Source organism: Exophiala bonariae (genome assembly GCF_035927105.1).
Source record: "Exophiala bonariae strain CCFEE 5792 chromosome Unknown scaffold_1, whole genome shotgun sequence".
NCBI lineage: Eukaryota > Fungi > Ascomycota > Eurotiomycetes > Chaetothyriales > Herpotrichiellaceae > Exophiala > Exophiala bonariae.
This window is the reverse complement of record NW_027042476.1, coordinates 3567434-3579866: the sequence shown is the minus strand read 5'-3', so window position 1 is coordinate 3579866 and position 12433 is coordinate 3567434. Positions and strand designations below refer to the sequence as shown.

General features: G+C 47.2%; 4 protein-coding genes across 4 annotated transcripts; 1 reads left to right on the top strand and 3 right to left on the bottom strand.

Annotated features, from left to right (window-relative positions):
- Window positions 1–980: 980 nt before the first annotated feature.
- LTR84_001256 (uncharacterized protein) lies at window positions 981–2345 on the bottom strand (the record flags this gene model as incomplete). The annotated part of the gene is made up of 4 exons (XM_064844882.1): window positions 981–1389; window positions 1444–1616; window positions 1675–1973; window positions 2024–2345. The coding sequence occupies 4 exons, from the start codon at window positions 2343–2345 to the stop codon at window positions 981–983; spliced, it is 1203 nt and encodes a 400-aa protein (XP_064712742.1).
- A 1176-nt stretch (window positions 2346–3521) lies between these two features.
- On the bottom strand, window positions 3522–3777 carry LTR84_001255 (uncharacterized protein; the record flags this gene model as incomplete). The annotated part of the gene is made up of 2 exons (XM_064844881.1): window positions 3522–3729; window positions 3773–3777. The coding sequence occupies 2 exons, from the start codon at window positions 3775–3777 to the stop codon at window positions 3522–3524; spliced, it is 213 nt and encodes a 70-aa protein (XP_064712741.1).
- Window positions 3778–6060: 2283 nt separating this feature from the next.
- LTR84_001254 (uncharacterized protein) lies at window positions 6061–8301 on the top strand (the record flags this gene model as incomplete). Its single annotated transcript, XM_064844880.1, has 2 exons — window positions 6061–6064; window positions 6575–8301. The coding sequence occupies 2 exons, from the start codon at window positions 6061–6063 to the stop codon at window positions 8299–8301; spliced, it is 1731 nt and encodes a 576-aa protein (XP_064712740.1).
- Window positions 8302–10230: 1929 nt separating this feature from the next.
- Window positions 10231–12396, bottom strand: LTR84_001253 (uncharacterized protein; the record flags this gene model as incomplete). Its single annotated transcript, XM_064844879.1, has 1 exon — window positions 10231–12396. The coding sequence occupies one exon, from the start codon at window positions 12394–12396 to the stop codon at window positions 10231–10233; it is 2166 nt and encodes a 721-aa protein (XP_064712739.1).
- Window positions 12397–12433: the final 37 nt, after the last annotated feature.

The window sequence follows — 12433 nt, the reverse complement described above, 5'->3', positions numbered from 1 at the left end:
GACGAGTTCGGTAACGTCAACTGTGCTAGGAGGCAGCATGCCCTGTGGGAACACTGTCAAGCCCGAGTCTGGTATGATGAAAGTGTCGCAGGACTCCGGAATTGAGCCTCTGATTGTATTGCTTCCTGAATAATCTCCGGATGAAATCATGACGCACGGGTCGCATGCGGAGCGGGGATTTCGAGTACGAGATCTGATCGAAATCGGTATTGGCAAGGTCTTCAAAGCTGTAGCCGATTCAGGCTGAGGCTGTACCAAGCATAAGCCATTATCACATTGCTCGCTTAGCAGCCCGGGTATTTGATGTTTGACTTTCCACTGTATCTTCATACGATATCCAGGACATGTCCATCTTCGTGAGAGGCAATTCCAACATGCAGGAACCCCCTTGTCACATTTTATGCGACGTTCTTTGCACTTTGAACAGCCGGCTTGATTGGTCAGTATCCAGCCAGGTGTAGACCATACGATTGTGAGAACATACATCTTGAATTCTGGCGTACAATAGGCTTCCACCGTGATGCCATCAAATTACTCTGAGGTTTAGGATATCTCGATAATGCACTTAGCCGGTAGTATATCGTCGAATCGATCTTGGTGGCAAGGAGTTCTTTCTCATTACGAATTATTAGATGGAGTCCGAAGTTACAAGAAGTAGAGTTTCGTCTCTTATCAGCTTATTCGTAGTTTACCAGAGCACAAGCCCTTAGCACTAGGTGGCTACTTTAGCCTTTTTTGGATTACCTCGGGACGAAAGCTAATGTTGCAGATAAGCTCGATCCAAAGCGGGCCATCGACCAGTAAAATTGGCTCGATTTGAGATTGGTTACCGATTACTTTAGCCAACAGGGATCTTATCGTGCAGGCGAAATATACGAAGTATTCTACAGAGTAGCTATCCGTAGGTTCTAAGAACTAATTCCGGTGGGCTTAAGCGCATGACGTGAGTACATTCTCTGGCAGCCAGCTCTCAGTATTATTCACCACTCTGCCACTTTGTCGACGGAGGAAGAGCAGGCTGCTAGACGGTTACAAAATCTAACATCAGAGTTGCTGTTCTCAGTTCTCACCCTTGCCGGCCATAGTTCCTTCTTTGCCTCTTGTTCATTTTGATGGTGCTCAACGACGGCTTCTCTAACAAGTTTCTGGAAGTGTAGCACACCCTTCTCTGCAACAGGTTGGAGCTCCCCGGCGTTATATACACCGTTGTTCAGATTAATTTGAGCGCCAACGCATAGCTCCTTGTCCTCATCCTCGACTTGTTTGAAGAATTTATCCATTGCTTCAAACTGCTCTTGTGTCGCAGCCTTGTGTCGGTATACGTCGTACTTCATTACCGACGTAGTGGGACCCGTGGGACATACGCTCATGTGGTACCAATAGTGAGCTCTGGAAAGTCGTTAATTATGTGAGATTGAACCAACAGATTTTGGGGGTACATACGTGATGCTGACAGCCGCATTGGGGAAAAAGCTACTGGGTGCATAAGAATTGGTGCTTTTCCCAGGCTTGTCCTTTACAAAGTGTAGAATTTCGGCTTTATCCGTTTCAACATAGTATTTGCTAAGGTCGCAGTTCTCAACAAACAGTGGATGGGTTGTCGGACAATGGTAACACTTTGGTTTGAGGTTAGCGTTGCAGTAGAAGCCTCGTTGGAAGAAATTTGTGAAGTACCTCGTTGTAGTTGTCGAGGCTCGCTTTCCAGTTATATGCTCCTTTAATCGACCAGGAATGATCGTATATATAATCATCCATCTTGAATTCCGCCAACCGTGACCGGGTATCACTTCCCTCGAGGATTGACTCCCAAGATTGACTTGGTGTTTCAGAGGCTTCCAGGTTCACCCAGATAAAGCCTCGTGCATCTGTTCTCACATGGATTGGGAAAAGACCGTTTTCCTCCTTACGGAAATTCTCCACGTCCTGGAATTGTGGCGCTTTTGCAAGCTTGCCATTCAGACCGTAGGACCAACCTGAAGTATTGTTGTCAGTCCATGATCAGCAAAGAATTGAAGCCTCTTACCATGATAATAGCATGCGAGGATGCTTTTCGTCCCTGCTTCATCGGCCTCTGGTCTAATAACAGGATATGCACGATGTCGACAGACATTATGAAAGCCCCGGATATTCCTTTCACGGTCCATTATAAGAAAAAATGGTAGACCAGCGATATCATAGCGCACATAGTCACCGGGTTTATTAAAGCGGTTTTTGTGCGCTACAAACATCCAAGATTTGGAAAATATTGCTCGTTTTTCGAGCTTGTATAGATCGGGGGACCGATACCAGCTCGATGGCAGAGCACTATTCTCATTTCGTGTGACTGTGGTGGTTGATGTCGCCATTTTGTGAAAAGGATGCACTATATGAAGAATGCGGTTTCAGCGATAGCTACTATAAGTTGAATCTTTCCGTCAATCCGTACGCGAAGTTCTGATGTTTTATAACCCGTCGCCAACAACAACCCACCTATCCTATTCAGCTTGTCGATTGCATTACAGAATGATCGACGAAAGACGGCACATTGACGGACCAATCGAACGAAACTTCCTTAAGTAGTTTAGCGTACTACTGATCACCCCTCTGGCCTGCCACCTACATAATTAAATCCACCAATAAACTTCGAATAACTCTTCTTGACAACTATTGTGATTCACCTTCAGCAGAGCTTCTGATTATACGGTATGATATCTTGCCGCACGGTCATAGACTCATTTCTTATCTCGGCAGTGGAAAATATTACTTGTTGTGGCTCCTGGAGCCCTAGTCGACGGTCGTATCATAAAGTTGTTTTGCCGCATTAGCATTCCGCGATGCCCATTGCTGTCTAAACAAATACTTCAATCAGCATGAAATTCCGTTGCTAACGGTATTCTGCAATGTTTTCCTGGGCGCTAGTTTCTCAAACTATAAGAGTCAGTGACATTTCGCTCAAATTCAAGGTTAAGTACTTGATGTAGGAGTAAATCCAGCACTCTTCCTGTCATCCTTGGTATCACAAGACCACCCCCACCGTGAATCATCTGGCCAACCTGTTCAGCATGCAATCCTCCATATTCAAACAAACCCCTGACCAACACTCCCACTCCATCGACCAATGTTCGAAGCGAATAGCGAGCATTCATTCGCATGACGCTGGTAAGAAAAGTCAGGAAGAACCTAAGGTTGATATTGCAAATGGCCAATTGTCAAATCTTGGATACCAGGCCGAATTGATAAGATCAAGGTCTACCTGGCAGGTTGCCTTCATGTCATTTGTTCTGGCCTCTGTTCCTTACAGCATGTCCACAACCTTGTACTATCCTCTAATTGGCGGCGGACCTGTGTCCGTTATTTGGGGGTGGTTCACAGTTTGCCTAATAATGTTATGCGTGGCAATCTCACTTGGAGAAATCACTTCGATATACCCTACCGCAGGTGGCGTATATTACCAGACATTTATGGTGTCACCTACTTGGTGCCGTAACATTACCGCATGGTTCTGTGGTTGGTGCTACGTCTTGGGTACTATCACCATAACCTTAGCTGTCAGCTTTGGTACTACTCTCTTGCTCGTTGGGTGTATCAACATCTTCATCGACGAACAGGGTGTTGCCATCTTTCAGCCCGAGAAATACGAAGTTTTCCTTATATTTGTTGCCATTACCCTGCTGAGCACCGCCATATCGTCCTTGGGCAACAAATGGCTCCCATTTCTGGACGTATGTTGCCATACCATTCTCCATATACCTGAATTAGTGTCGTCCTTATAGGAGAGTTCTTCGAAACTAACAACATCATAGGCTATAACAGTGGCTTCTACTGTGACGGCTGTCATGATCATAACAACCTGTGTACTCGTCATTGCGAAGAATGGTCGCAATAGTGCCAGCTATGTTTTTACGTCTTTCGAACCTTCGACGGGGTGGACCCCTGGTTGGTCATTTGTTATCGGGTTGCTGCAAGGAGCCTATGTTACCTCTGCGACCGGAATGGTTATCTCGTAAGCAGGCCGTCTACCGATTGCCTTGAATCAACAGAACATTTCTCTGACCTGTTTCCAGAATATGTGAGGAGGTAAAAGAGCCTGCGACACAACTTCCAAAAGCCATGATTGGTATGATTGGCATGAACTTTATCTGTGGTCTTCTTTTCCTCGTTCCCTTGCTGTTTGTACTTCCAGATATCGCCGAAGTACTAGCATCCCCATCTGGTCAGCCATTACCAGTCATCATTTATTCCGCGGTAGGACATCAAGCAGGGGCTTTTGCGCTTACGATTCCCATTATTGTTCTTGGGTTACTCTGCGGCGTGAGTTGCACTACTGCAGCCTCTCGATGCACCTGGGCTTTCGCTCGAGACGGAGCGATTCCTGGCTCAAAGTTGTGGAAGCAGGTGAACGGAGTACTTCATGTGCCGCTAAATGCTATGTTTCTTAGTATGGGAATTCAACTCCTGCTAGGCTTCATTTACTTTGGCTCCAACACCGCATTCAACGCCTTCAGCGGCGTAGGAGTTATCTTTTTAACTATTAGCTATACTATGCCAATCTTTCTTTCGCTTGTTGGAAAGCGTAAGAGATTACACGCGGCACCACTCAATCTCGGCAAATTCGGCATCGCCTGCAATGTTATCGCAGTTGGTAAGTCATAACCCTGCTCTTTTGGATATCTGGACATAGCTAATGCGTACATAGCCTGGTGTTTACTTATTATTCCAACGTTCAGTATGCCGGTAGCGCTTCCTGTAGCCGGGAATACAATGAACTACGCATCAGTCGTCTTCCTGGGAGGTAACATTATTTCGGCAGTATGGTATTTTACATGGGGCCGAGAGAACTATCTAGGTCCGCCCATAACTACTGATTAGGGATCTCATCTTCGTGAAGTTTAGGCGCAACACGAGCAGCGTAGTTGATTAAGTCGACTCTTCCTTCCCATTCGAGTAAACGAGCCTTGTTCTTTGGAGTGAGCCACGACTACTGATTAAGTACTGGGTAAAAGATGGAGAGATTGACTTGATGCATCAAGAAAAAGTGCATCTTCACCTCCTTGGGCGTGTGTTGTGCTGCTCCAGCCGCGAAAGCGTTCACATTGTACATCTCGGCTGTTTGATAGCGAGGTCCTCAGGGTTGACTTGCCATTTAGCCGCGATGTCGATGAGCTTCTGTGGTGCATTGGCCAAAATATCATCGCCAAGGTATCACCCCCACGCCAGTGTTGCTTATATCAGAGCTCAGGGTGCTGTCTTAGTTCATTAAAGAGCTCAACCAGTTTTGCTTCTTTCTCTGAAGGCGCCTCGCGTGCTCTCCGCTCATCTCCGATGAAGAATTCAGAAGTGAAACCCGTATGCTTCAAGCGATTATACTACCTAGTCGATACTTATTTCCCTAAGCGCCAGCATCGAATGAAGTCAGGGATGCCAATCGTATCCCTACCTATAACAACAAAAGGATAACCTAGTGGCATTTAGTGAATATGTCTTAGGGAAACGTTCCTCGTTTCCAGGGGAAGGGGATCCTTCTTGCGACGTGCAAATCATGTGTTGGGTGGTGCGCAGCTGCAGTCGTCTGCTTCCTACGACTTGGGTGGTCACTCAAACGGCTTTTACATCCGGTAGTGCTGAAGTAACTTCGCTTACCAGTGATTGACGAGCGCTTCGACACCCGTTGAACGCCCGTGACATTAGCTAGTGCACAAGCCGAATATATGCAGCGTATATCATCTGTTTCTTGACACAGGCTTTGATAATACCTTCTTTCCATACTGTGTTCATCCGACAGTCATTCAGCGATTGAATGAAATCCTAGTTGTTAAAAGAACTGGTTTTAATTCCAGTAGCTTAAGACCTTCTCGACGGCAGATGAATTTTATTGGTGAATAATAACGAGACTCTAAAATAAATATGGGCTGCGAGAAGAGGGAATTGAAGGTAGAGTCCTTCATGCTTTATTATGCGAAGAGGGTATGACTAAGGAGGCACAACACATCTCTCCTACTTTCAATTTTCAAAATTCCCATGCACATTGAAGTTTACGCCTCACCCACTCTTCCATTGACAAGCAGGGTGCTCCTGACAACGATGGGTCGATCGCCGACGTCAGAATCTTGGCACCTGTAGTTCTTTCCCTAGAAGGTTCATGCACAACTCTCGGATTAGGGTCTGGTGGACTGAAGAGCCCCTCCATGTACTTGCTACCAATCCTAGCGTCTTGAAGTGTAATTGTCGACACCCCTATATGATATTTCACTTGAGTAGACAAGGACCCACTAACCTTGTCAACAAACAAATTATCCTTCTGTGCAATCATTCTCAAGTTGTGAAGGATCGCACAGATATCTATACACCTACTACCAATCCTCAAAAGCTGTCAGTCATGGCCGAAAGAGGATGCTGCTTGCTGAACGCAATCAAAAACAAGAATTTGTTACTGTGGCAAATGACTCCTTTACTGATGCTACAGAAGGTATATAAGATAGTGCTCAGAAGTTGGGTTAAAGTCAATCGATATCCATCTTCCAAGTTGTTTACTAACTCAGTCACTCTTTCTTGTTTGTGTTTTGTTATTCTGAACCGAAGTCACTCTTTTCCATAGCTATGAAGTGGTCTAAGTCGGCCATCAATACGGCCGCATTGGCTCTACTTGGAGCCGAGACAACGTTGGGCGACGTCTTGACCGTTGTTGACCCTTGCCCGAATGTCCCCAGCATCAAGATCTCTCCCGTAACTGTTACTGCTCAGTATCAGACCGTGCCTACCTGTTCACCGACGACCGCTTGCGTCAAGGCCATATGTGAGACGAAGTATCCCTGGACGACCTACACGTATGTTTCCACCGTGGTGCCTCACGCCTGGGATGGTACAATTGCGCAACAAACTACCGTCACCGATGTTACGCAACCCTTCAGGGTTTCTCAGCACTTTGAAATACTCGCTCAGGTCACTACGGCTCCATCTGCTGGTAACCATACTTGGATTGACTGGTTCAGAGGGAAAGGTCACTCCACTGAAAGCACTACTATCTACGAAACTGTGACAAGAAGGGCTATAGCCCCGTATAACGAGGTTGGACCTCTAGCAATTCCCGGCTGGGAGGGCAGTGGTTTATGCAAGAAGTGTGAACAGGAAGCGGATTTTGGTCGTTCGCAGCTCCTAGATGTCGTCGAATGTCGGTCTGGAGTCAACGCAGAAGGAAAGCCTTATCAAAAGTGTGCTGAGTGGTATGAAACCTTGATCGAGCGACCTGCACCCACTTCGACCGTCACTGCAAAAGCTCAGTGCTTCAGCAAGGGCAACATTCCAAAAGCAGGGCTATACACCTGGACATTCCCCCAAGTTGTTCCTCCAATTACAATTACTGCTCCACCAGCTACAATCACCGTCACTGTGGGTGGCCGACCATCGCTGCAGGTCCTACCACAAAAGATTAATGTGATAAGCGGCAAGAAGTGGGATGCAATCGTCACCAAGTCCTTCTCCGGTGCAACGACTTTCGATTTCAACATCCATATCACCAAAGTCATAATCTTCAACGTCCCACGTTTCACCCAGCCAGCGCACAGCACTCGCCCTGTTCCAATCCCAACCGGGAAAGATAGCCACAAAGGAGGAGATCATTGGCCACTTCCGGACCGTCATGATCCCAAAGGTCAGAGTCAAGCATGGGAGGACTGGAATATTGCGACCTCGCACACACCTACCGTTTCTCCCAGTGGCCAGAGTACTACATCCGCGTCCTCATACGGCGTCAGTCCTACCATTACGAGCACAACCACATCGACTTCGTCCTTTGGAGTAGGACCAATTGCTGGCAGCTCGACCTCTTCCTCCTCTGTCTCATCTGCTTCTTCAACTAGCAGCACAACGTCGACTGGCACCCTTACTACCGCCATCCCAACGACAGGAACGGGCTTTTATCTACAAATCAGCGCGACTGCTATAGTACCGCGTAAGAGACAGAACATCGTGCAGTATCTGGGCTTTGATGCCAACAACAACGGTATCGTGGTCAATAGCATAGCTGCTGCTGCATTGGTCTTCCAAGCGGACAACAATCTTTTTGTTTCTGGAGGCTTTTACATTGGCACATCGACTACATTCTACTCTCCACTCCAGCGCCTCTTGACACTTCCATTAGGTCTCCGTTTCTGGGACTTTGTGGGTGGGCTCGTTCAAGGGATCATTCAGAGGATTGCTTTGTTACGAGGCATATCAGGCTTCTGCTTAAATTCGGACGGAACCATCAGCATATATACTGCAGCCGACACCTGTGCTAACCCGATCTCTCTCGTTCCCTTTGGTACGTTGTCTAGAAAATTGTGAAGCTCTTTGCTAACCATAAAATAGATCCCTTTGCAACAAGTTCGACTTCCTCAACCAGCACTGCGAGTAGTACGGCGAGCACCTCGACAGCCAACACTGTTAGTAGTACCGGAAGCACCTCGACAGCGAACACTGTTAGTAGTACCGCAAGTACCTCGACGGCTACCACTTCGAGCAGTGTTGCAAGTACCTCAACTGTTGGAACTTCCAGCGGTACGGGAAGTTCTTCGATTTTGTCAACAGCGAGCAGCGCGGTTGCGCCAGTTGGTGGGCCAACGACTGGAGTACCGGCATCGTCCAGCGGAACTTCCTCCAGGTCCTCAAGCACCGGAATTGCTGCATCATCACCATCTAGCTCGGCTGTGGGCCCAATTGGTGACTCAGTAACCTCGACAAGCGCATCATCAGGGACATCGACGGGCTCATCGGTCGGCACTTCGACTGGATCATCATCAAGAACATCAACAGGAACATCGACAGGCTCATTGGTCAGTACTTCGACCGGACCATCTTCAAGAACGTCAACAGGATCATTAGCAGGGACATCTACATCCACGCTGTCATCATCATTGTCCTCCGCTTCAACGGCTCGTTCTTCCATTGGTCCTATTGATGGCTCAGCAACGTCTTCAAACTCAGCATCTACAGGAGCCGTATCTTCGCCCACATCCGCTTCGTCCTTGGCCACAGCCACATCTACTACAGTTTCGGCTGCTTTGACAACCACTTCACCCACTATACCAATCTGTAACCTGAATGTCAACATCTGTTTGAACTCTCAGCTGATCACCGCCAATACAGTCAGTTCTCAGGCCTGCCCGCTTCTTGGTGGCCTTCTTTGCAGTGTTAACCAGCTATTGAACCTTGTACCAACACTTCTTGGCACACCTGACGTGCTCTCAGTCCTGGTCGGAGGCAACCAGATCCTTGGCCTAAGGATCACTCCACAGCAAGTTCAAGCAGCTATCAACGCCGGACAGTTGAATTCTGTATGTAATGTTTTGCAGACTGTCAGCCTCGTCTTGAGCGACCCGACATGCCCCATACAATCGACAACAGGAGCAACTTCTTCGACGGTAACCAGCCTCACATCCATAGGTATATCGATTGCAAGCTCCACATCAACGTTAAGCACCTTGTCTACTGTGCCAGCAAACCAAGCATCTAGCACAAGTAGCATTACGAGCACTAGCGCTACACGCGCGAGCACCGTGAGTGTCGTTACCACAACAAACAGAGTGGCTACTACCACGTCAGGTGGTGCCATTACTACGACAACTTCAGCGGCTGCTCAACCTTCGTGCGGAGTTGCTCTCACCCTCTGTCTCGGCCAAACCCTCAACGAAGTTGGACTTTCAAGAGTAACTTGTAGCACGGGTATTGCAGGACTCCTCTGTACTCTGGGCCAAGTTGTTACGTCTGCATTGAATGCTTGTGTTGGTAATTGTCAGGTGATTGGCCGGACTGGTGTTGCTGGTATCAATCTCGATGCCCTGACAGGTCTCTCGTCCATCCAGTCTATTCAAGCTGCCATTAACGCCTACCCTCTCTGTCTCCCTGGTGGTTCTACTATCACCTTGAGCGAACCAAGTTGCCCGATACAACTACTGTAACGGGACAACTCGAGTAAAAGCGAAGCGCATCATGGCTTGATAGAATGTGCAACTTCTAGAGCGGTGCGTTATTCAACTTCTTATAATTATTCTTTTTTAAATGTCGACATGGATAGTAGTCACTGTCTGGACAGATTTAAAGTTATATACAACTATTAATTAATTCGATGAACAAGAAGTCTTTAACAAGTTTTACTGTATACTTACAATGTTTTTCTTGTACTAATAATAAATTCAAGAGCACAAAAGGATCAACAAAAGATAAAAAATCCTGCCTCTAATATACACATTGCCATGCCTTCCCTCTCGTCCTCGTCTATCGACGGATGCTGCATAGTCGCCTAAATGAGAAACTCGATTTCTCTTTTCGACCTTGTAGCCACATTTTTGCTATACCTGAGTCGAAATTCTCAGTAGACTTCTCGCTAAAACTGGAAACATTGACGAATCCTGTCTTTAACCAAGCTTTTTCTTGAGATCTCAGCATTTTTGAAGTTTCTTTCTTTCGATTGCACTTTTCGGCGTGGGAGCCTTGAAAATTTTGCCCGTGTTGACAATAATGCTGGTGCAAGTCTTCTGCGGTTTTAAACACCGTGCCACACCACCAGACCACGCAAATATGGCATTTCAAGGGCGAAGACTTCTGGTCTAGACGTTGCAATCGATGGCCTAATGTGGTAGGTGTATCAGTAATGGAGGTAAAGAAACATTGAATCTCTGACATCGAAGTAGGTGTAGCCGCTGATATGTGTTTTGGTATCTGTAATCCTTTCCACAGTTCGACCACGATCGAGTTTTGCTGACCTAACTGCCTGTTCGGTCCGATATATGATATAGTCATTTGGTTTTCATCAAATTCCATTTTCAGTTTAAGCTTCTGGAGTGTCTCTTCTTGGTTCGAAATTCTTTTTCCAGTCGAAAGATCCTTGATGAACCATTGTTCATGGAAGCCTATGTAGGCCGCCTCTGCCTCGACTGTAGAGTGGAAATCTTCTGACAAAACTTCTATCGGTAAGCAGCCTGTAATCGGCGTGATTAATGGAATAGGTGGTTGGCTGTTCTGTGCGAACTGGCGCCTGGGCAAGTCCTTCTCGCTCTCGTCGACTACGAAGAACTCCTTCACGAATTCCACAAACCTGTCGACATCTTCTCTCGTGGTAATTGGAGCCAGGCTAATTCTTATGATGCCAGTCGGCTTACCGCCAATAACATCCAAGGAATTCCCACAGCTCATCCCTTGCATGAAGTTTCTTTTCATTTCCCAGGAATCTAGGTCCAACATGGCTTCAATGCCGCCAGGGTTACAAACCCCACCTGTTCGAAGCTGAATACCAGCGGCGATTGCGAGTGCTTCAAAGCGAGATTTGCCAATAATCTTGCCCAAATGTGAGCGTATGCTAAAGGAGATTATGGGTCCTTGTGTGCGAGCGTCTCCAAATTGCGCATGGGGAGACTTGTAGATCTGCAATACTCTCACCCCGTTGTAATGGGTTAGGTTGGAGAGCCTCTTATACCCGTGTTCTGTGAGATGAGAAGCCCAATCAGAACATTGTGATGGGGTGCCGAACAGTCTATTATGTGTGTCCATAGCATGGTGAAGAGCGACAATATTATGGAAAGGAAGTGTGCCATCCTCGAGAGCTTCGTGGATCTCGCTTCGATGCAACTGGTGCCATGAATCTCCAATCGCTGTCACCATCTCCACAGTACCACCACCAAAGTATTTTCGCGAAAGAAGAAGATTACTGGACTCTTTTCGCACAATGAGAGCACCAAGATCAGGAAAGCCGAATATCTTGTAGAACGAGAGGGTGATGAAATCAGGGGCCTGGGTATGATCACTGAGGTCGAGGTTGCCGCTGGTGAGATATGAGGCAGCATCGAGGAGTGTGTACGTTGGAAATTTCTGCGAGGCTGTTTTGGCGCGGATTTTCCCACCCCAGTTTAGTGGGAGTCGATACCCCGTCATGTTAGATTGGGCTGGGTAGCCAAAAAGTCGGGGTATGGCTTCATCATTGATACCGGAATCAATCCAAGAATCAACCTCCTCTTTGGTGGCAAAACATCGATGTCCATGTGTAGCGAGCTCCCTGACTCCTACGAGGCTCGTATGTGCATCTGCGTGAAACCCATACCAGTACCCGTGATCTTGAAAGGCGTGTGAGACCAACTTGATGGCGGCAGTAGCGTTGGCGACGAAGATTAGATCGAAGTGCTTTGGATCTGCTTTAAATCGTTCCAATACAAGCCGTCGGACCTCGCTTACACGAGTTGTTGACAGTGCAGATGAGGGAGATGCAGAGTGCGGGTTGCCGAAAAGGTTGGTCGACATATCTTTGGCAAATGCATTTATGGTGGACGCCGGATAGAGGGTTGTGCCCGCATGGTCAAGGTATGTGGTGCCCGATAACTGAGGGTATTCCCGGTGCCTCATTTTCTTAAGATACGCATTATAGCCACCCGCGGAATTCTGCACGGCCATGGTGTGCTATATATGAGGAAATTAGACCTTTCTTGAG